General features: G+C 38.8%; 1 protein-coding gene across 6 annotated transcripts in view; it reads right to left on the reverse strand.

Moving 5' to 3' along the window:
• Positions 1–1,128: 1,128 nt before the first annotated feature.
• ENAH (ENAH, actin regulator) overlaps positions 1,129–24,734 on the reverse strand; it is an 87,192-nt gene continuing 63,586 nt past the window's right edge. For 2 of the 6 annotated variants that reach the window (XM_027696633.1, XM_027696636.1), the window contains 11 exons: positions 17,533–17,852; positions 15,537–16,337; positions 13,468–13,775; positions 13,056–13,201; positions 12,604–12,658; positions 12,289–12,337; positions 10,531–10,597; positions 8,125–8,187; positions 4,539–4,617; positions 2,748–2,805; positions 1,129–1,604 (listed from right to left, as the gene is read on the reverse strand). In XM_027696633.1, the coding sequence (XP_027552434.1) occupies positions 1,567–1,604; positions 2,748–2,805; positions 4,539–4,617; positions 8,125–8,187; positions 10,531–10,597; positions 12,289–12,337; positions 12,604–12,658; positions 13,056–13,201; positions 13,468–13,775; positions 15,537–16,337; positions 17,533–17,852 (1,984 nt within the window). In that variant the 3' untranslated portion in view covers positions 1,129–1,566. The remainder of the gene's footprint in view (positions 1,605–2,747; positions 2,806–4,538; positions 4,618–8,124; positions 8,188–10,530; positions 10,598–12,288; positions 12,338–12,603; positions 12,659–13,055; positions 13,202–13,467; positions 13,776–15,536; positions 16,338–17,532; positions 17,853–24,734) is intronic. The other 4 variants (XM_027696635.1, XM_027696634.1, XM_027696637.1 and 1 more) reach the window with 3 other exon arrangements.

Here is a 24,734-nt window from a genome sequence, read left to right on the forward strand (position 1 = left end):
CTAAAAAAAGCCCCAAAATCTACTGTAAATCTACAACATACTAATGATTTACATTTGACTGCTGATTCGCATTATGTAGAAGTCTTAGATTTGGTAAAGCATTGTAACAATGTAGGAAGGCATCTACATCTTTAAACTCTGGACTGTATTTGCTTTTTTTTGTTTTCCTATAAAATTGCATGAAGGCTAACTAGAGAGGCTTCCTATCATAAAATTCCAAAGTCTTGATATGTTATCACCGTCTAGGTCACTCACTTACAAATATTGCCCTTTAAAAGCGCGCGTTTCTAATTGTTCCATGTTTTGTGAACCGAACTTCTACACATCTGATCTCTTAAATTATTCATGGAAATATCAGATATGATAGGAAGACAAACCTGAGATACATTTGAAGTACAACAGTATAACTTGCTAACTCCTTCATTAATAAAGAAAACCTCTCTGAAAAGCCTTCCCAAGCTTTTCCCTGTTTTTTGTCTTAACAACTGTCCTAGTTACAGGGGTCAGGACCAGTTTATCACAATGTGGGTATAACCAAAACTGTGTATTCTACACCCTCTATGTCATTTCTGATGGACTGTTAATAACAGATCATTTGCAGCAGCTGCCCAGGGTACGCGTGACACCTCAGGCTACAAGCTGGGTGTTAAAGAACTCTGTGAGGAGTGTTTCTTTGTCTTTACACTAATGACTCAGCCGTGACTACTCCCCTCCGGGAAGCATTAGCACCTTCACACCCAGCCTGAGGGGGCATCTCTGCTATGGGCCATACTGGACTGGCATAATAGGCAGCTGCAAGGACCTAGATCATTAAAGACTTCAAAAATATCCCATGACTCACAGAGTTAAATCACCCATTGTGAAACTCCCTGCCCTGGGGGAGGTACTGGACATTCCCACCTGAACCTGAGCACATATAATCTTGGGGTTTTGGGACTTCTGGTACCACTCGGCAGATCGAGAGAAAGACCAGAACTCCAACAGGACTGCGACCATCATCTGGACCAACAGGTTTTCCTTTCCTTTTACTTTGCACCCGGGGGACCACGTAGTGCTCAGCACAGGGGCTAACAAACACTGTTTTTGTCCCAGGGTGCTGGGTTATACATCTGTCTTTGGGGGTTAAAATCAGTTTTCTCTGTATCATTGTATTTATTGTAATCTTCTTAGTAAATTGTAAGTCTGACTTGTAATCTCTTGAGTTAGGTTCATTTTCTCCCACCGGTTTACCTTTAAACCAGCATGAATTCTGAAACATGTGCAATTTTATCTTGACATGAGTAGACTTCAAAGCATTGTGATCTTGTCTGATAGGTGTAGGAATTTCTGCATAATCATTACAGTAACTTTAAGAGTCTCTTCCACCCTGCTGTAAAGGTCAGAAAAAAGCTGCAAACTAGGAGGGGAATAGCATATCACCAGAGTGATGTGTCTGAAGCTTTTCAGAATAGGTTGTTTCTCCCTCCTTCCAAGTGTCTGTCTGTCTCCGTTTTCTTCTAACAGCTCACAAAACGTAGTCAGTTTTATATCAAGTTAAAGAGTCACATCGGCTTAGTACTAGTCTTTCTATGCAGTATTCGACTTGCTGAGTTCCTGCCTGATAGCTGAAGAGAAAGAGAGAGAAAATTAGCAAATCAAATAGTCACAGTCAAGGCAGAAAGCCAGAATACACAAGTGACCCCTTAAAGAAGGCTCACCCTGCTCCAACAGTCTTACAATGTGAATAAGCAATATATAAGACAGTCTCATGTGGCTTCAGACAATTGTCATTATCACCCAGGCACTACCCTTTTTTGTCCTGTAAAGTTAACATCTTATTTTTCAGTTCCCATCTCCAGAAAGCCTATGACCTTACCTAATGACAATCACTACCACTGGGATTATCAAGGAGCATATGTGTGGGCTCACATAAGTTTTTTTGTTTGTTTTAAGAGCAGCCTCAGGGTCCTGTACAGTTTGCACTGTACTATTGTAAAAGGCTGAGGTACAACACAGCACAGTCAAAATATAGGGGAAAAGCACTACATTCTCTGTAGTCCAAAACCAGCCAGCTCTTTCTGCAACATCAGCTGATGACATTTGATATTTTATCAGCAGTTGTATGAGTTTAATATGACTTTTTTCCCCCCAATACTTTATTTTGGTACATTCCACAAAGCAAAAAAGAAAAAAAAAAGCCCACCAAGGTAGTAAATTATACACAGAGTTTTATTTAATTCCTGACTGGTGGACCTTTAAGATTGTGCTTTCTTGGTGTTTTCCCTTAACTACAGAAGACTACTTAGGAAAAGGTCTTCCATTAAAAATGAAAATTGTGAGAATTCTTTTCTTTGACTCCTATGTTACAGATCAAAGAGAAGACAAAGCTGGAAGCACCATTCTAGTCCGAATATTACCAGTTTTGAAATACGCACCTCAGCATCTCTGGATTATTTAAAAATAACCCACCTACCACCACATGATACTAAGGACAACTGCAAATCACTCAAATACAGTATCCCTCCAACCACTCTTAAAAGACACTACTTGGTATAAATGTTCTACTAAAGCAAAATTTCCAGGAGAGAAAACAAAGCACATCAATCAGAACAGGTCTGGCACAAATGGTTTGCCACCAGGCTAAGAACAAAGCTACTTTTACCAATATATAATTCTCAAGGCTAGAAACACTTTGTAAACACATTATAAAGCACCTGTAGCTACTTACTCTAAAACTGAAAAGCAACAGCAAACACAGTGGTACCTACCATCAATGAGTTCTTCCTTTAATTTTGTTAACTCCTTCCTCATTTCATCTAAAATGTCCTGTGGTGTCACAACAAAAATAACAGATCAGTGAACAAATTAGTTTTGCCACCTGTAATTTTCTGTGGAGAGAAGTCGACAATTCTTCCAATCTGATTCTTCCAAACAACCCTTAACCCTTCTGAAACACATAACCCACCCTTCAGCTTCCAAGTTAATCCTCAAAACCTAACGCAGGCATCCATAAAACATCCTTACTGCAGTACAATACAGAGAAAAACCTTCCATAGAAGTCCTATAAATTGATTTCCACAGAACTTATGAGAAGTGACATTTTGAAGTTAGAATAGTACACTAATGTAACTGCCAAATAAAAAAAAAAAGTAAAAAAACCCCAAAACTCGACATGTTCCTTTAAACTAAGGAAGCTTTGCTACAGGTGAAATGTGATGTGGAATGCAAAAAAAGGAGCTAACTAAGCACCACAAGCCAAGGAAATAGACAAAGAAAAGAAGAAAAAAGGGAGATTAAGTTATCAAGGTCCCAGTTGCCAAGTGGAATGTGAGGGAATGAAGGCAACAGGGCAAAGGTGCCACCTCCCGCTTGCTGTTTTCTCCATCCTTTCCTCTAAGTGATATTAACTGATGATTTGATAGTGTGTCTACAAGCAGAGCCGGGGGTAGTGTCTGTTTCTGCAAAAGAGACTGTCATCTCCTTGTCAAATCCATAGTGAGCACAAAAGTCATCTAGAGGATTCCAGCTGTTTCTTTTCCAGTGTTGGGGTCAGCATGCTGTTCACAACTGTGCTGTTCACAACTGAGCATGCAATTACTGTCATGTGCTCTACATTTGTTGGGTCCCTTATGAGCTGCACCAACACATGTATGGACGCACTTTTCCTGCCTGAAGGCATTCCTGGTGTAAGAGCATGTACCAAAGCTGCAGAGTAGGTAGGTCTCCCAGTTCACCAAGTCTTATACAAGACTCTTGGGCAAACAGCAAGAAGCCTTGGAGTGGGAGTGTGGCCACCAGTTTCTGGCAAGGGCAAGTAAGAGCTTGACATGTGTCCAGTAGACATAGAGTTTGAGATGATTTTGCCTCCAGAGAAAATAATCTTAACAGAGGCAGTGGGAATGAGCGCACTGGAAAAACATGGGAGAGCTGTGCTTTATGGAATGATGGGGTCCTCATCTTCTGTGCCTTCAACTTGAAAGAACCACAGAAAAGAAATAAAAGCAGACCAGTAAAAAAGAGGAAGGGAAAAAAAAAGGCAGCTAGACTGGTATCAGCAGCAGCATTTCATGGAAGCTGCAGCAAGAGTCCCACAAATCCTCTCGAGATGACGAAACTAGATTCTAGAACAAACCCACACATGCTCCAGGACCTCCCACCACGTCAGAACCCATTCTAGAACTGCCTGCTGAGTCAGGACTCAATCCAGAAGCAACGAGAACAGATTGCTGATCCATAACCCAATTTAGAGCCAACCACTAAATCAGAATGGTCTAGAAGCAACTACCAAGTTAAAAGCCACTCTAGACCCACCAAGCTGGAGCTTGCACCAGAATCTCCCTCCCCACTTGGGGACAAGCTTGTTGATTCAAACACCTCTTCAGGAAGATCCTTCAACTCAACAATTCACACCCCTCTAAAAACCACTGCCACCACCATAGCCCTGCAAGCAATTACTAAATCATTAAGTTTGGAACTAGCTAACACAGTTAAAAATTGGTATGGGACAGCTGCAAGCCCTTATATATCCAAGTTGCCCATTCAAAGCATTATATACATACCTGCTTCAATCTGTCATAATCTAGACCTTCTGACTGTACTCCGTTGGCACTAGGTTGTCCCGTTGGTGTAGATTTTGGTCTGCAGTACAAAAACACATCCATGAGTACAGGATACATAGGACTTCCCCATCAGACTTACTAACACTTGTCTATCAAAAACATAGTAAAGAATCAGAATGAAAAAAAAAATGCTGGGAGTGGGAGGGTGGGAAAATCAAGCAGACCCAAAATACCACACAGAATAGAAAGCAACAACCAAGAACATTCTCCACACTCTGGAAATATTAATTACCATATGAATAAGAGTTATTAGTTCAAACCAAGAACTTTCAAAGTAGCAGACAGATTCCACTGTCAGTGGTTTCTGATTTCTTCATAATGGGCGTGAAAAGCTGAACGCCTTCAGATGTCAAATACTTTATCTTTTCAATTGCTTACTCATTCAAAAGAGGCTTTCTCAAGGAAACACTCCCACTAACTAATGACTACATGTTGATGCTGACTGTATGAATGCCATGGAATCACCCTGGCAGATTTTCAACATTTGACAGGACATGGCTGAGCAACCTTATCTGACATGCTTCCAAACCAAATTATTCCATCAATTGCTTTTTAAAGCTCCTGAAAGCAAGTACTGTAACAACAGTAAGACAACATGTGAGAGGAAATTCAGTGTTTTGGACTATGTCATGTTCGATGTTTTCTGATGCAATACTCTCTTAAGACAAAGACTTGCTTTCCAAGATCATCTTGCATTTTTTAACACAGATTCCAAAAGAAGTGGGTTTTCTGACTTCTCACTTCTCTTTCCTGATCCCCTCTTTTATACAAGGTGTAATTCAGACTCATGTACTTACTACAGCTATGAGCAGAGACAGTACCTAGATGCTGACAGCAGGAATACCAAAACGGTTCTCCAAAGCAGGGAGGGATGGATGGATGGCGTGGGACAAAGTTCATGTCAAGAGGTTTCCCCAGTGTTTAGGATTATCACAGTATGCTAACTTTGAGGAAGGGTAGGGTATTAGTAGACTAAACTGGGACCTATTTCATTGAACAAAAAAAGCCTGGCCTCAACTCAGTGTGTCACTTCCAAATTCCTACACAGGAGAAATTCATTAAGCACCGCACTTTTCTGGATTTGTCACCTGATGGTGCAGCCTCATTTATTACAATGGAAGGTGGACAGCAACAAAAATAAGAAAAAAACAGCAAGAAAGGCACAATTCTGTGCTTTATCTTCTTTTGAATATACACTATAAAACTACTTTTTTTTTTCAGAAAAAAGCAGAATGTGTGAAGGACACAAGCAGTGTATCCCATGTTTTCGTTCTCATTTATTTGTATATTTTTAATTTAGCTAACCAAAAAAAAAAGTTGTGTTCTCACTCAAAAGAAAAAGAATAGCAAACAAATATATGCATATATTTCCTAGTTTGTTTTATCAAATCACTACCCTTCAGCTTTCATACATCTTCCTTTACAAGACAGCAGTTCATTCACAGAGAAATTATCCTATTATACGGGTTTTGTTCAATAAGAGCTGAATGAACGTCACACTGGATTGTTTTGATGACTTTTACAACCTGACAGGAATATTTTCTGGATTTGTTACCTGAAGCAAAAACACTCAAAATGTGACTCCCAACAGAAAAGGGTGCACACACCAAAACGTTGGTTTGATACTTGTTCCTTCATGTGGGATCCCAATACTCAATTGCTACAGCTGTTAAGACTTAAGTCTACACTGTTTAAATGTAAGTTCCAAGAGAGAAACTGCTAACATTAGTATTGCTTGAAACACCCCAAAACGAAATACACAATCCACCAAGTAAGACAAAAGATGAAATACTGAATAACTTGATAATGAAAGAAGCTGAAAAACAGAATTCACCTTGCAACCACCACAAAATCTACTGTGTGTGCTAATGCTATGAAGGCAAACCACAATTCAGGATCTTTTACAAAACTCTTTACGTATTTATAGTGCTTAGTTCATAATGGAAGAATTCCATTCCCTTAAAATATTCATCAAGATGAGATCTTTGGCAATTGCTGTTTCACGAAGTATCTGATATTTGAAGTGTTACTTGCAGTTTACATCTCAAATCATGAACCCCAACTTACTCCAAGCAGAATAGCATGAGCTTTTCAGATTCTTCATATATAGTTTCTCATCACTTCCATCGACTACCACTTTGTTCCCATGCACTGTGGTATTACAGCATTTAACAAAACTGACTGGGAAAAACCCAGTATCCTCTTAAATACAGCTACTGGCAATTGACAACAGGCACCTACTGCCTTAATAGAAAAGCCTAAACAAGAATATACTTATAAATTTTTTAAAATTTTAAAAAAATAACTTATGACTTTAATGTTTTAATGAGATGACTTCAAAGAAAAGCTCTCCACCAAATGACTGCTTCATGTTTTTTTTTCTTCAGAGCTTCAGAATAAAAAGTCAGCTTTACCCACCCTACGTGATCTACTCCTGCTGTCAAAAATCTCAACAGGAAAGCTTCTTTATAAAACTCTACCCCTCAGTCTTAAGAATGTCTTCCATTTTTGCTTTCCGAAATGTAAGACATTCTTAATTTAAATACTGAAAGACAGTAACTTGTAAACTAAATAATTTCTATTATCAGGAAAATCTACCTGTCTTTCCCCCCTCTCTTCAACTTGCTCAGAAGAAAGATTAACAGTGAATGCAGTTGCCATTAAGGAAAATGTTAACTATTGAAATTCAGTTAATAAATCATCCCAACCATTCAATCCATAGACGGCTAAAGAGCTCTCCCGTGTGGCTTTTCATAGCATTGCCTAACAGGACTGTTAGGCAACTCTGACAGTCCCTAACACACCTTAAATCAAGCATGCAAGATAAAGATTTTATTCATGCCATCATGCAGAATACACCACCCAAAATAAGTAGCTAAAAGGGGAACTTTTCATACAAAAGATTAAGTAATCACCACAGCGAGTGCCTTCATGAAAAGCAAAGCTGGAATCTGACTCAGTAATTCTGAGGAGTCTGTGACACTTCTACCTGTGGAAAGTTCTCCTAAGAAAGGTTTAAATGTCAGTACTTTATGAGTACCACTAGAGAGTGAAACTTAGATCTACAGAAAAAAAAATACATGATGTTAACTCTAACTTGTGAGTATGTTCCAAATAGAAACATTAATTTATGTTTAACAAGTCTTCTATCAAAAAGCAGATGTGAAAACTCACCTGGAAAAGTAATTGCTATTCCTGTGTATCTAAACTTTACAGTTTTGAAAACCTGCTTCTCAAAACACCGCAAATAGCTCACTAAATCCTGGCATTCAACAGGAAATTGCATCTTTGCAGGTGGAGACTGCCAGAAAACCAGTATTTAATACGAATTCATATCTGATTCTTAAGCCATCTCAATTTGCCTTTGACACTATCTGCTTTTAACAAGTGCAAAAATGGGCTCAACTGGACAAACAAAATGTGAAGAGATGGTGAGTGTGGTGATTACCAATCCATGTAGAAAAAGTCCAACCCTGAACTGGTCAAAGTGGTTATTACAAAGTCTCAAATCCCAACAGGATGATACCTGTTTAATGAATCATAGAACCTGTTTTCAGAAGCAAGCAGATTTTTCCACGGAGATTCCCGTCTACGAAGGGGAGAAATACTACCTTAACAAGCTATAATAGGTCTTAATTTTGTTCAGTTTTAGCACCTTAAACACCATGGAGTTTCACTAGGTCCAAGAGTTCTATCTGAATGTTTCAGGAAATAAAAGCAAACACCTTAAGTCTTTTCGGTTTGCTACCAAAAAAAAGGCTTGATTTTAAACAGGACACTAGCTTATTTTAAAATGCTTAGAACATTCATTCTCAATAACAACAACTTCATTGTCAACCCGTTTGGAAGCTCTGAAGAGAAAATTTTGCTTACTTGCCAGTTTCTTAAGCACACTTTGCTTAGCCTCTGTAGATGACTCATATCCTCTCTGTAGAGGTTGGAAGCAGGTTCTCAAGCCCTACCAGGTGAAAGATATCCCCTTTTGGCAAACACAGTACTAGTGTTTCAAACAGCAGCACCCTTTGATTAACTCACTCAAAGAAAGTTTAACAAGCTGCTTGCTGAAACAGATTTAGCAAGCGTAGAGAATTAAGAAAAACGCAAGGATATTCAAGGGAGACCTCTACTGACACCTTTTCTTTCTTGGTCTGTGAAACATTCCTCATCCTGGCAGAGCAACTTGTAAACACTGACTAGAAAGCTGTACCAGCAGTCTTAAAGTATACGCTTATGGCACTTGCAAGCAGGTTATGACAGCATTGGAAAAATAATACTGATGTTCAATAAATATAGAATTCTTATTTTAGAGTATACACCAGTGAAGGCCCACATCAACTTGAATTCTACCAACATTTTCCACTGGATGAGTGAAGACAAAAGCTTGATGGAGAGAATGTCTCAATGCATCTCAAGAGACATCTCAAAAATCCTCTGTAGTCCTGTACTCCTCTAGGTCAGAAAACATTTTTTTAAAAGACTTCAGCAACTCTGAATTTCACCAGTTGAAAAAAGATCAGTGAAATTAGATGCATAAAACAGTTTAAAAGAACCTGCTATGGTAGGGGCAGGTAGAATCAAGACTTAAGAACATCCCAGACTCCCCAAAAGAGTCCAATGTGGAGAGTTGCCCTACTTATTAATCCCTTCACTTTCTTCAACTGCTTATCCATAGGGTATCTAAAGCCAAAGGGACAGGTCAGCAACTGTTTTAAACAACACGAAATCTAAAATGCTCTTTAGGATTCCTTACACAAAATATTTCTGTGACAAGTTCCCCCTCAATGCCACACCTTGAAGCAGAACGAGGTATCAGTACAAGAGACCTTGGTTAAAGCAGGTAAGACCTACTGGGGGTGAGGGGGAAGAAGGCAGGGGACAGTCAAGGCTAAAGGCAGTGCAGCATTTTGTTACACTGACAGTGTAGCAGAGAGGAGGACAGACAAGGATATTCATACAGGCTGAGAATGTTTAGTGTTGCATTTTAGAACTGAACTGGCAAACTCAACTACAAGTGAGGCCACTTAAAGAACAGCTGTTTTTAATACTCTAATCACCAAATCTCGTATAGCTGTTTCAAACAGACCAGACTTTTAAGGAGAATTCAAGTAATTTCAAACACAGCATTCTAAAGTTTAACATGTTCTTTTGTTTTCTCTCAAGAAATTCAGGTAATTCTGTCAGATTATCACAGTTCAGAATCCTTTAACCTCTGTACACACAACATACAGGAATTCTAAATGAACCCCAAGCCTTCTGCTTAATGTAAATGGCAATTAAACATACCTCAAAAAAAAAAAAAAACCTAAAGCAACTATTTCACTTACTGAAATGCCTACTGAAACACCCACTACCTACTGAAGTTCCAGTTGACAAGTTACCGAAGACTGGTTAGTGCAGTGAAGGATGTAGTTTTTTATGACAGACTTCCTTAGACTGGTATGAGACAGCTACTGAAAATTGTCACAGAATCAAATCTTACCAAGATAGCTTAAATGCCTAGAATACCATTCTATGACTACCACAGTGATAGAAAGGAGAACACCTATTCACTAGATTTACTACTGAATGTGTGAATTGCAGCACTGAATTTGGTTTTCCCTTGCAGGAAATTTCAGACTTCAAATAAATAGAAAAAATTAAACATCGCTATAGGCAGATATACACCTTAGCAATTCAAGTTATATACTACCAATTGTTAAAGAATGTTTTTGAGTTTTAATTTTGATTTTACTGCCAAAAATTTCACTTACTAGCACTCTCCAAAAGTGACTCGATTCCTACTTAGAACTGCCAAAAGCAGTTTCACAGCAGTAATTTTAAACCCATACATTTTACTTTTAACACTATTAAGGTGAGCTTTGCTATTTTAGCCCACCATCTTCAGCAGCATGTACAACAGCAAACATAAGGAAAAGATAGCCGAGGGGAGTACCTGGAGATAACAGGTGACTTGCTTCCATTCACTGTATTTGTCCTTTCCCAAGGCTTTCTTGTTAGTTCTGGAAAACATAGTGAGGAGATTAAAAACTGTCTTTTTCCATTCCTTGTGTAATTTACACGAGGAAACTTCAAGTATCTGGCAACTTAAGTCAGCAGGTTGGTTTTTTGCTGTTGTTCCTACATTGCATTAGTTCTTTCATATTAAGCTGCCTTCTTTTGTATTCATCTTTTGTATTCATCTGGTAGTTTTTAGTCATACTACCAGTTATGTTGTGAGAGTGTCTTAGAGTCTCACATGTGTCCTAGACACTGTAAATGCCATTTGATTCTTAATCCAACTGGGAGAAGGTCTGCCTATACTTTATGTATCTGATTGCTTTCAGTTGTGAAATATGGAATTCTGGAAACATAACCAGTCAGCTTCAAATACTCGAGGAAGAGGTTTTTAAGCTAAAGGAGTTTTCCTGAGCTGCTAATGAATTATATAAAATTAATTCAGTGCCAATTTCAATTTAGTTACAGAAGGTATGATACAACCTCACACAACTAGAATAACTTTTCAGCAACAAGATATTTATTTTCCAAAGTCTTGTCCCTAAAAGGATACTTCTACAGTTGCAATAGATCATTTTCCCTTTCAAAATAAGAGACTCAAAATTAAAGGAACTTTCCACAGTGTGAAATATCATTACTTACTTGCAATCATTACTTAACTCAGAACTTCAGTGTGCTACTGATCAGTCTATATTTCAGATTTGGAGTTTGTTCCCTTTCTTTCATATTGTTCAGCTCTGCTAAGCTAGGCAAGCAGAGAGGCAGACATGCCCTTTCAGAGTCTCATGTTGCCCAGAAAGTTCTCTGGGATGCAGCTAGATACTGAGAAGAGTATCTGAATTGCAGAAGTCTGCTAGCATAGCCTGTGATCCGGACAAATAAAGGTTGCCAGTGCTAGTAATAACTCTGAAGCTTGTTTTTATACACCAGTCTTCAGGACTTGTCCTGCCATAGGAGTTATTTTAGTGGGATTTTAGCCATCTCTGCAAAACTGAATAACTTCTGCTATGGCTGCAGCTTGTTCGAGGGGATGCTAAGCATTCCTCTTAGAACATTTTAAAGACACATTCCAGTGATGAGGCACAGCATTACCAGAGCATCTCACATCAAGAAATGAAGTGAAATTTCTCCATTGGAAGGAAATGGTTAAATTCTGAATGCATCTGACACTAAGAAGTTTGATGAGGCTTCTTATCATCACAACCAATTAAAGGAACCACTTCTACTGGCTTTTGCTTCCCTCTTTTGGTCCTATATTAATTTCCCTAAGGCTAAATTCATCCCTGTGTTTAACAGAATGAAGCAAACTTCTAAGGAGAGAGAAAAAAAAAGGGAGGGGGGTGTCAAAACTTCATTTGTGTTACATCATTTATTGCCTTGCAGTCTAACTTCTTTAGACTAGTGGCTGTGTCTCAATATTAAGTTTTCCAGTTATTTTCATCTGGACACACTTAGCTCCTAGTACTCCTCAGCAGAGGAATCAGGGATAAAGAATTTCAACTCCATACACTTATATTCTTTATTCACTTACATTTTTTTTATCAGTCACCTTCTGAACCAGGACCCATTTTACAGCAAAATCCAAGGCTATAATTATGGAGAAGAGGCAGGTTCCAAAATTCAACAGAGCTGCTGAGATTTGTCACCAGATTGTAGCATTATAGAGCCCCAGTGTTCATAAACCTGTGCTACTTACCAGGTGTGCTTGTTGAAGAAACTTTAGAAGTTGAAGACTCTGATTCTTCCTGATTAAAATGGAGGAGAGAAGGAGAAAAGAGGGAGGAGTGTTAGATTCACAAGAGTCAGTCTCAACTGTTTAAATATTTATTTCACTTTTTATATAGATTTAAAATTTATGTAGAAAATGTGCAAGCACTAGGCACTTTACAAAACAGTGGTTGAGTGTGTGTTGAACTATATAGTAAAGTATAAATAAGCTCTTGTACACCATTTGAATCTCTCTCAGTCTTTTTATTTAATAATGAGAAGTAGATAAAATTTCCCAACTCACAGTTTTATCTTCTTTCTGCTCTGGTTCTGTTGATCCCTTTTCAGCAATTCTTCTCCTATAAGCAGAGACAAAAGTTAACAAGATCGTCATGGCTTTAAGAAGAAAATGTTGTTTACTGCAACTAAAGACCTACACAGCCTGATAGATAATTGAAAATTAGTGTGTTTAAAGAGGTACTTTCAAAATACTTTCAAGGACAACACACTCCTGGCGAACGCAACTGTGCAATTTAAAGTCTGTATCCCCTCCCCTAGTGCTGCACAAAGACTTGCACAGAAGTACTGGATTACACTCAAATAAAAATGGGTATTCATGAAACATTATCAACTTCAGAAAGCAACCACATGAACAAGCCGATGCTTATTTGATCCTTAGCCAGCTGCAAACAGGCACCACAAATCCTACCTCTATGATGACCAAGCAGCTGGAGCACAGCAGAAACAGTTCCTTACCTCCTGGCCAGCAGGGCGCTCATTTCTTCCATCAACCCACTGCCTCCCAAGGGAAGTGGTCCATTTCCACGGCCACCATCTGTTTTAGATGAAGTAGATGAAGCAGAGCCTCCTCCTCCTCCACTTGAACTGGAGGAGTCTTCACCCTTCATAGTACACAAAATAACAGCAGATGTGCAAACAGAATGAGAGCTGACTTAATGAAATCAGCAGAGTTCACATACAGGAAAGACACAACTGCATAAAGAATGTGATGGGCTGGTAGCACATCTTGTAATTCTTTTTTAATAATTAATTAAGCCTACCCAAAAAGTCTTGATACTGCTAATTATCTTGAACAAAGGTTACAACCGGTTCAGGAAGACAGGATTTAGAGACAGGAACTGGAAAATGAAACGGAAGTTATATTTACCCGTGAGACTTTCCTAAGTTTGGCTCCAGCAAGTGCAGCTGCTAGTCCAGTTAAAGGGCGATTATCTTCGGACACAAACCCCGCTGAAAATCCAGAGGCTGGGAGGGGAGGAGCAGGAGGTGGAAGGGGAACAGGAGGAACTTGGCTAGGAAGTGGAGGAGGCGGTGGTGGTGGTGGCGGAGGCCCTGAAGGTGGAAGTGGAGGAGGCGGTGGTGGGCCAGGAGGAGGTGGGGCTGCTACTGAAGACTGAGCTGGGCCAGGGGGTAGGGGAGGTGGAGGAGGAGGTGCTGGTGGTCCTTGGACACCACCTAGTATCAAAGAGAAAACAAACAGAATACATTAAGGACTTAGAAAAGAAATGCCTTATTTCCATTGAAATGGTGGTTCTTTTGCTCAGTGTATGAAACACTAAAACTGGTAAGATACTAGGCAAGAAAACACTGCAAGTTTCAGCAGGAGACAAACTTTCTTATTCAATGTACTAAAAATATTACATAGTATAGTATGAGAGATCAGACAGTTTCAGAGACATTTAGATAGGAAACCCCTCCAGTCAGGTTCCGTGCTGCAACCAAGAAGAACTTTACACCAGGAAACAGGCAAAGAGTCAAGTAAGGCACGAGCACCGTACCATGTAGGAACAATACTGTGTGTTCACATGGTGCTAAACACAGAGTGACCTTTCATTGTATTAAAAAGCATTTAACACATCACCGAATCTGAGCCCTTAAACTGTTTGAGTACCAATGCTAATTTCTAAGCTATATATAAATCTTTCTTCTAAAAAACATTCCACTAATCAACTTTAATAATTTAATACAAATACTAACTGGTGAGTTAGAAGACTGACATATTTCAAGCTGATGGGATCGAACTCTTCTATTTTTTATGTATCATTCTTTTAATGCTTTAAATTCACATTGATATCCAATATAAAATGTATTTTGAGAAAGTAATATTCTGATGATCACTGTGTTATTATTATGAGAAGAATTTAAGAAATTGTGACTAAGACAACAGCTCCACACATCCCTCCCCATGTCATCCAAACTGCCATAAGGTACTAAAAATGTTGCACAACTCTCTTAAGCAGTCTCTAAGGGCAGGAATTTCACATACAAGTCTGCCTGGTTTTGTAGTCTGCTAACCACTGCATAAATTCAAAAGCCTTTTAAACTCTCTAGGCATCACTCACCATCCAAGTGCACACTTTTATTCCATACTAGTAGTGAGGCTGTTCACCCTATTTCCATCCCATCCCAGAGTAGCTCACATCTTCATTTAAGACAAGAGGGTATAAAGAGGAATCTACTCTGCATGGCTTGTGTGTGATTAAGCCACAGGCTGCTTATCCCCCAGGAGCCCCTCTGCCCATCCCTTTAGCTCAGCTACTGCAGAGTTATGTACAAAGATCTAAATCTACCAAATCAATATAAAAGCAGGATTCAGGTTAACAAAGACATTTAGACCCATGTAAAACATGTATGTCTAAATGTCCATTAAGACTGTCACCTGCTTAATCAAACTTTGTCTAAAGTCTCTTTAGCTACGCTGATAGAATACCACAGAAAGACCTATCTATATATATGTGTGCACATACAGCCATGTATCCAAATACAACCACTGTCCAAAAGGAAATGCTGTAGGTGTTACATGCTACTTTCTAAATTTGAATAATTCCTCACTTAAGGTCCAAAGTCGCACACATGTTCTTCTGTGTTGGCTGCCATGAGGAAACTAATGATGCTGCCTGTTAACATCTCATTCCAAATAAACTAACAGTGCAATATTTACCAAGCAAACATTTGACAAACTCAGATCTAGACAGGTGAGAGCTTAAGAAATCAGACTTTTACTTATGACAGGCCACAGAACGCCGGCTCTTGTGCACAGGAGCTTTCAAGTTTCCCTTACCCCAGTTTTCCAAATGGTATTTCGTTGTGGTATTAAGATCACTGCAACTTTGGAAGCATTGTATTAATGCCTGGGGGCAGTTAGGGGCTTTGACACCAATTGGTTTCGACTGCGTTCCTGCTTAGCGCATTAGTAGCAATAACAGAAAGCCTTACCCTGCTGGGTCGTAGGTTCAATCGGCTGAGAGGCTGCCTGCAAGACTGGCTCAGAAGCAGAGGAGTCTCCCAGCACAGAGTTTAGAGAGTTCTCAACAGAGGCAGGGGTAGCTGCAGAGGGAGAAGGGAGAACACTAGGCTTGGATGAGGGAGTCGAGGCATTCGGGGAGTTGGGAGAAGGAGAAGCTTGAGGTCCAGACAGTGACAGAGGCGGAAAGGAAGGCAGTGGGGGGGGAGGAGGTGGCGGAGGCGGCGTTGGACCTGAGGTAGAAGGTGAAGGAACCGGATAAGCCAGGTTTTCAGGAAGCCCGTTAGGAGCCGTGGGAGACGTGGACATTTGGGTCACCGGATTAGAAGCTGACACTGGGAGGACAGGTCTCGGACCAGTAGCTTTGCCTGGTGGACTGCTTATCATTACTGGAGGAGATGGGGGGAGGGGGGCAAAACTAGGTGCGGACCAGGCAACAGGCTTTGTATTTGGAGGCAAAGTCGCCATGGCATTGACGGGAGAAGGGGGCCGAGAACTTTTGTTCAGCGGACGAGGAACCGTAGCATAATGGGGGAGAACAGGGTGGAAAGCTGAGCCTAAAGATGTAGCAAAACGTGATGCAGAGTGCCTTAGAGGCGGTGTAGGGGGAGTGGAAGTCGGTGGTGCAGAAGTCACTACAGCGTACTCCGGTGTGGCCTCTGACATTGGTGCTGAGACTGCTTTTGCATATGATGGAGGAGGTGCTGAAGGAGGCTGGCAACTGGAGTATTCAGGAAGTGAAGTGCTATACGGGGAGTTGTCGAAAGATGGAGCTGGACAGAAGATGGAAAGCAGCAGCAAAGGCAGGATAAAAAAAGGAGAAAGAGAAAAAGGGAGCTAATGAAGCAACAAAACCAGCATTCAAACAAAATGTATAAATGTAGACTACAGTTAGTACCAGAGGATTAGGCACAAGTGAAAATACTGTTAGGAAAGTTTTACATATTATCAACAGGTGTTTTTAATCTTACCAACTATTTTTGTGCCAACATTTGAATTTACAAGTATGTTCCAGAGAAAGTTCTCAAATCCCATCTGTGAGATGGATTAGATATAGGGTTGAGTAATCAGTGTTTTATGAGCTTTTATCTTCGTATTTGGTTGCAAACTGCAAGCAAGTGTAGTGATCTTAACATTTGTTTCAACTCCACCAACAAAATTCCTACCCTAGGCAGCAAGTATCATCTTTCTATTCCCCAGAAAAAGCTCCATCGTAAACTTGAAAGTGCTGGGAATACAACTACCCATAAAATCCTCCACTCTAAAATGACTAGCTCTCACAGTATTCCTTGACTTCTACCATGAGCTGACTTATGCAAATTGAGTTTGTTACTAAAGAACAACCAAGCACTTGACTAATGTTCCATTATATTAGCAAAATGAGAAAGCTTTCAGTCATCACTGGATGCATTTCTGCAGGCACTGCATTATCTTATCTACAAGCACATACAATACATTTCACCGAAATGTTACTACAATGATAAATTAAGCCAGACTTCAGACTGAGAAGCTTTTCTCCAATATTACTTTGCCTTATATAGGTACATACCTTCTATGTTAACACAGTCAACCTGGTATGTTTAGGGGTTTTTTTCCAAATTATGCACTGCAAATACATCTTGTTGAATAGAGCAAGCAATGATAAGGTATTTAGAAAATTTAACTCATCACACTTTAACCAATGTTGAGGGCGTCCAATATGCTTCAAGTTCTTCAAGCAATCAGAGTACGGCAATGGATTGAGCAAATAGTGCAAAAAAATTTATTTCAGGGTTAATGGAAAATTATGACAGGAAAGTCAAAGCTCTTGGACTTCTTGCCATAAAAAAAAAAAGGAATTCCAGCAAATAGAAGCCTGTTGTCACAAAACTGTACTCACTGCCCTTTGTTGCTTCTCTCACACTCCATCACCAAAACACATAAAGAGTAGTCTGGTAGTTGAACACACTCAGGTTTTGAAATTCTTACCAGCATTTGAAATTCTTCTCTCTCTTTCCCATTCCAACTGTTCCCTTTCCAACTGTTCTTGTCGTTCTCTTTCTTGCCTTTCCCGTTCAAGTCGTTCAAGTCTTTCTCGATCCTGCCTCTCCTTCTCTTGTCTCTCCCTTTCTAGGCGCTCTTGCCGTTCCCTTTCTTGCCGTTCTCTCTCCAGTTGCTCCTGCTCTAGGCGCTCTCTTTCAAGTCTTTCCCTTTCTAGCCTCTCTCTCTCCAGCCTCTCCCGTTCCATTCGTTCACGATCCAGCCTCTCCCGTTCCAGCTCCTTCTGCCTCTGTTGCTCTTGCAACTGTCTACAATCGTGAAAAAAGGAAAAAGACTAAGCTGCAAAGTGAAAACCAGAAATACGAAGCAACTGTTAAGAGGACAAGAAGAGAAACTAACCAACAATCTCTGCACCAGCAAAAACAAAAGCACAGCATTTGTACCTACATAAAATTCTTAATTCTATGTGTCATTTTTCTGAGCTGGATAAGAGTTTTATTATGTTTACAGTAAAAAAAAAAATCACATATCCAATTTCCCCTTAACTAATTGAACATTCTGAGAAACAGCTTTCAAGAAGTAAGAATAGAAAGCTGCTGCTGCTAATTTACTGATACAATCTTCCCAGTTTGAAATATAGAGTTACATTTGTTCTTCGCATGGTATTTTATATCCGAAGCAGTGAATAAAAGTACAGTGAAACAGTAATAACACAAACACTCATTTAAAAAACCCCACCCCCACATAAATTATATTTTTTGGATTAACTAGTCAGCTAGTATTTATCCAAATTTTACAGAAGCATCAAAACATAGACATGTCTGTCTCCACTTGCATGGTACTATGCACACATACAATTTAACTGGCAACAACATGAGAACACCCTGAAGGCAGGGGAAAACTGGACATGGTCAAAGAAAATCCAGGGTGCAGCAGCCAAGGAAACACTGCGGGGAGCTGGCAGGTTTTCCAGCTCATGGGAGTCTTTGCAAAGGAAAGCAGAGAGGGGGAAGACAAGTATAAGCCAGGCAGAGGAAATATAGAGAACTTCCTAAGGGTAAGGAGGAATCTTGCAAGTCTCTGCCAAAGCCCCTGGGTTGGCTGAAAGGACTTTCCTGCAAAAATATAGTGGGAAAAGCTATATATCATCTTTTTGATTCTTTCTCCTCAACTTGTTTTACATTTTCTTTGGGTTGTTTGTTTGTTTGTTTTTAAGATAAATCTTCCTAGTTGGCTAAAATACACCTTTTTGATTTTTAAAGATTTTTCATCTCTTGGGTATAACTCGCTGCTAAACCAAAAAACAAGTACATCCTCCTCCCAGCTGTGGCCAGTATATTCCTGTCAGGACATAACACTGAAAATGTTATAAGTTGTTGTTCTCTTTGAATTCTTGTTTCCAAAAAAAAAAAAAAAAATATCTTGTATATAAATCATGCAGTCATTTTTTCTTCCATGCTTCAGATGCAAACTGAAGAGAGCTTCTCAACAAATACAAAGCACAGCCAGCTTTTAACTACAAAGCAAAAAGGAGACCTGAATTTTGACACCTCAAGCTGCTAGATACATGTTTTCCATACTACACCACTGGGCAATTTTCATGGACATGTCACTGGCAAAGCTATACTGAATGTGTAGAATCATACAAACTGAATTCTGAAAATGAAGGGAACTTCACCTGTTTCACTCCTTTTCATGCCTAGAAAATACTGGCATAATTGGAAACTCTAGCCCATGAACTATTACAACTGAAGTCCACCCATTTTTCAGACCAGTGTTTTTCCTTTATAAACAAAAATACATTACAAATATTGAAACTTCATAATTTCTACGAGCAATAAAATTTGAGTTATGTACAGCAAAAGGACTTTTTCCCTACTGAACTTGTTACCCACCATCCTCAGGAGCAGCAAAATAGTTATGCTCCTTTAATCAGTCCTTTCCTCAGCTCCTGCTCTCCCATATAACAAAGCTGTAATAGCAGTCACCATGAAACCAGAGCTGCAATTCAGCTTGTTAAATGTTTGATTTTTAGCCTCTGAAGTCCACTAAAAAGTCTGATGATTGACCCATACATATTTGGAACCAGCAGAGGATTTTTATAAAATATTAAGAGAATGTAATATAAACCACAGAAATCTAAGCTCCAAAAGAGATATTAAAGTATTTTTCACATTACATTTTTGCTTGCTCTGTACTGTGCAAAACTAGTTTTCCTATATGCTCTGTTCCCCCTCAGATAAAATCTGTTATTTAAGGAAAGCAGGTTTTTCATCATAGCTAACTTGAGCTTGCTCATCTTATGCTCTGAATAGCCTTTTAGCAACAAATGTGTGCACATTCACCTCTCCTTTAGGGAAAAAAAAGAGCTTAAGTCAACAATACCAGACTCCAAAGCAGGTTTGTTTATTGTCTCCATTCTTTTTCATTCATTTGCCAGAAATGAGCATATTCTACCTAAAAATGTATACTCTGTTCATCCTAAAACTAAAATGCAGATACGGCATTCGGGGTTATAATCATTTCATGTTGTATTTAGTTTATAATACTAGAAGATATCAATTCACTGGGTTTTAACAACACATCAAGTAACTGTCAAAAAATTTCTTTTGCTTAAGTTCTTCATTTCTTTATAGAAATAGAACCTCAATATAGGTCACTCCTCACACATGAGCAGCATCACCAAGGCAGTTCTGCAATAAAGTCATATGAAGAGCTCTGCTATTTCATATTTTCATAAGCAATCTGGAAAAGAAACAGTAAGGTGCTCTTCTTTAAGCTGCTTAAAATATTAAGTTATTTAGGGTAGCAAGGATGATGGTTGATTATGAAGAATTACTGATGGATCTTCCAACTTCAACTAACCTGGCGAATAAAACTCAACTGAGATATAACTGAAGTGAAGCAGGGGAGAGAGAGAGGGGAAATCTGCTAAATTCATATACAAAACGCTGGACTTTGAGTTGACTATTGGCTCAGGAGGGAGATATTAGGGTTACAACACATAGGTCTATGACAACATCCATTCATTGATGTGTTCTGTTCAAAAACATAAACCAGATGCTAGACATCAGGAAAGGATTACAGAACAGTACAGAAAACAACACCATCCTGCTTCATAAACCCTGAATCTCTGTTCCCACATCAAAAGGGGGAGAACATCAGAACTGAAAAGACTCAAAGAGCAGCAACACTATGATCAAATGTACCAAATACTTTCCACTCAAAAATAATTAAAGAAGTTGGAATTCTGCATTCCGGAAAAGACAACTGGAGTTCTACAAAATCCTGAGTGATGAGGACATCCTATTAAAAGAGCTGAGAGGAAAGATTTGATGCAACTAATAACAACAAAGATCAAAAGAAAAGAGCTCCTCTGAACATCAGGTAGATAAGCTGTGGAACTCCTTGCCAGAGCGATTCAACCAAAGAATAGGAAAAAGCCCAAAGAATAAAACCAACAACCATGGGAAGTCATTTAGAAAACCAATGGCATCATGAACAAGAAACTGTTGAACCAAGGGATGCCTAGAAGACGGGAGAGTAGCAGAGGGAAGTATTCCAGGTGTTTGTCCTGGCCCAGAGGATTTTACTTAAAGCCTTTCTAACTAGTGACAGGGTAAGTGCACGTGTGTATATTATGTACTAGATACACAGGGGAATTGGTGATGAGAGTGTATATAAAAGAATACTCTGTCTTTATATAGCATGTAACTGTGTGCAGTTAGCTACATTTAACAATTTTAACTAAAGTTCAAGATGTAGCTATGCCTAAAACAAACTGTGTGTTTGGGATTCATTGATTCTCCTAATACATCTTAACATATTCCTGAAGCTTTCCTGGGGTTCTTCTACTCTTCACAGAGCTATAAAGACACACAACACCCTCGTGTCATAACAAAATGCACCTAAGTGTTTAAACTTAATCTAAGGCAAAATACATTTCAATCAGCAATCAACATGATCAAATTGTATTGGCTATCTAATGAGATACAGATGAAAGGCAATGAGATAACCACTTTCATCCACACAGGACTCGAATAAAATAATACTGATTATTTAATAAATATTGAGTGACTCAGTATTTACCACTTCATTTCTCAGTAAAAGAATCATCATTTTCCATTTTTACAGGAAATAAAAGGTATAAAACCAGTTTTTGAAATGTACAAATAAAAATTATGAACAAGTTGAGCATTTTGTTTACAATACAAATGCTCTACCAAGAGAGGGCAGCAAAATACCTTGCAAACATATAAAATTCCCATGCAGCAAGATAGGAGATTAAATACAGCATCACTGAGCATAATTTTTTCTCATTATACATTGCTGAACCATCCCTTTGTCAACAAGAAAAATAAAAAACCCCAACCACACAAAACCAAAACAACAAACAAACAAAAAAAGCCCCCTGCACCCTTCCCCACCTCACAACCCACTACATTTTTACTGTAATTTTAACAATTTCAACAAACCTTCTGAACAGCAAACCAAAAGGTGAACAGGTCAGACATCAGTGTGCCAGTAATGCAATTAAGCTGCTTTAACACAACTTAATGAGCAAGGAAGAATTTTGCAAACTACAAACTAAGCTTAACAACTGTTACAGTTGTTGCTTAAAAAGATTAAAACCTCATTTGATTATTTAAAACAAAATACCTACTTGCATTAAATCCCCCTTGGTTTTGTTCAGTTAGTATTAGATAGCATAATTTTATTTTAAAATTTTGTCAGAGATCAAAATTATATTAGGCAAAAGCAGTATTAGATTAAGAAGAGTCATCACACATCAATTAAAGTATGTCTGAATGTCAAGACTGGTAGTTCAAGAACACTGTGAAAGCAATATATGAAAATCCTTCAGCCTTAGAACACACAGCATCTGGCCACCAGGATGACTTCTGAAAAAGATGAAGAGGTACTAAAAGTGTCCCAGAAAGTTGTCTGGTAATGAAATGCTCGTTATGCAAAGGAAATGTGATTCTAACTATTTTAGAAGTGTGGATTACTAAATCTAAGAGTTAATTTACAAAACTGTAGAGCATGTCAGTCACACACAAGGTACTGTTACACATGTTTAGATTCAGAGAGTCAACTTCAGAAATTCAGAGTAGCTGCTAGCTTTATCACAGATCCTACTCATGAAGCTTTTTTTATGGTTTTTAACTAGTTTCGTGCAAAAAGCATCTTGGGAAACTTCACTTTAGGGTGTTTTGGTGGAGGTTTTGGATATTGGGTTGGGTTTTTTGTTTTGTTTTGGGTTTTTTTTGTTGTGCTATTTTTATATTAGATTACTTCAATACTGCATCAGCTTTTAAAATTATTTCCCCTCTTCCCCTTATACTTTTGTCCAGTTATGGAGATACTGGGAGGTACTGGCAGAGGATGAAGAAAGAATCATATTTACTATACTAACTTGCAACTTAATATCAGCATAAATCCTGCAGTTCCTTGGGCAGACAAGCATAAGCACAACTACATTATTGAAATAACACGTGAAGAAAAATGCAATGAGGAGAACGAAGCACACACTCCTGCATCTCTGCTGAAAAAAACGTGCACTCTGTGATAGTGAAAGGGTTTAGAATTTCTCCTACGTGACAACTGCAAAATACAATTGCAGTTAATTTCCTTACTCAGGTACACAGAAAGCCTTCCTGCTTGCTCTGAGTCAGATCATAAAAGGGTATAACAATTAAGAAGTGCTGCTGTCTCAGCTCTTGATATATAAAATAAGCCAAATACACACGCACATTGAGATCATTTTCTATTATGCCTTTAGGACATAGCACCACTACATTCAAAACCCAGTGTGTTGTGATGGGCAACCAGGAAGCTCTCTCAAATTAATACTATCCATTATCTTTTGATCTATACTGATGAGGGGGAAGGGAAGAGGTGGTTGTTTTAACTTCTGCTCCTGAAGATGAAATGACTGACAGAGATTAAGAAACTGGTAAAACAATATTCTGTATCAGAACAGACTTAACAGCCAGAGAGAAACTGTCCTTTTCTGCAACACTTTTCACATCTAAGCCTCCATATCTTGGTCATCTGCAGAAGAGTTTCTGCAAGTGTCTCAGTTTGTGGAAAGACTGTCCTTCCACCAGAGCAAGTCTACCCCAAAATTAAGCAACTCCCATTTTGTCAAAAAACAGAGCTGCTGTCACAAAGGCACCAAGAGAAAAAAAATCTATGAGTAACAAATCCAGAGCTGAAACAGCTTGCAAAAGCAAATAGCTGCCTGCTCTGGCAGGTCACCTTGTTTCCTCAAATGAAAGTTTTGCCTTACATTCACATAAATCTGCTGGATGCTAACACTAGCTTGCTTTGCTCTTGGAAGTGAGATCAAACCATTAAATTTTTTCCTAAAAAGATGATAGGAAACTGCACTGAGAAGCCCATATATCAACCTCAATAACAGAGTTCAGTCACAAACCTGGAAGGCTTCTTGCCACAAAGCCAGATACATTAAAAACAGAGGTATTTCCATGCACAGTACAGACAAAGGCATCTTTGTATCACATCCAAATTCAGCAGGCACTGAGCTGATAGACATTCCAAGATGAACAGAAACTGGTTTGAAGTATTTAATTTTAAAACTCACTGTAGAAAACAAAGATCCAAGGCAAAGCCTGCAGAAAACAAAATATCTTCAGGAACAGACCTGACTGAAGTAATTGCTGCATTGAGTGAAGAGGTCAGCTGCAGATAGATAATACATAGTGTTTGACAGCTGTTAGTCATCATTTATGTACACACCAATTTCATATTCCACTCTTTCTTGGCTGAAAAACTTGATGTCAAAGCAGGGCATCAAATCACTCAGAAAGATCAATAAGAATACTATCCCTGTTTTGTCTGCCTAAAGATACAACAACAATAAGAAGGACGGGGGAGGAAAAAAGCACTAATAAGATTGATGTATTAAAAGAGGACACCAAAAACCATCATTTGAGTCATTTAAAAAAATAACATGGAATTAAAAATCATACAATTGAGGGGAGATTTTCAGGCTAAAAAACCCACCCACATAGTGTTTTTTGTTTTTTTTTTTTCCAAAAGTAGTTTCTGGCTTGTGCTTTTACTTATTCTAAAACAAACATGGTATGGCAGAAGAGAGACAAAAGGATAACACCCAAAAGGCAACACTACTGCTAGCTTAAAACATTGCATTCTGTATAAGAAAC

This window comes from Neopelma chrysocephalum, unplaced genomic scaffold (genome assembly GCF_003984885.1).
Source record: "Neopelma chrysocephalum unplaced genomic scaffold, ASM398488v2 Primary Assembly neopelma1_108, whole genome shotgun sequence".
NCBI classification, from domain to species: Eukaryota; Metazoa; Chordata; class Aves; order Passeriformes; family Pipridae; genus Neopelma; species Neopelma chrysocephalum.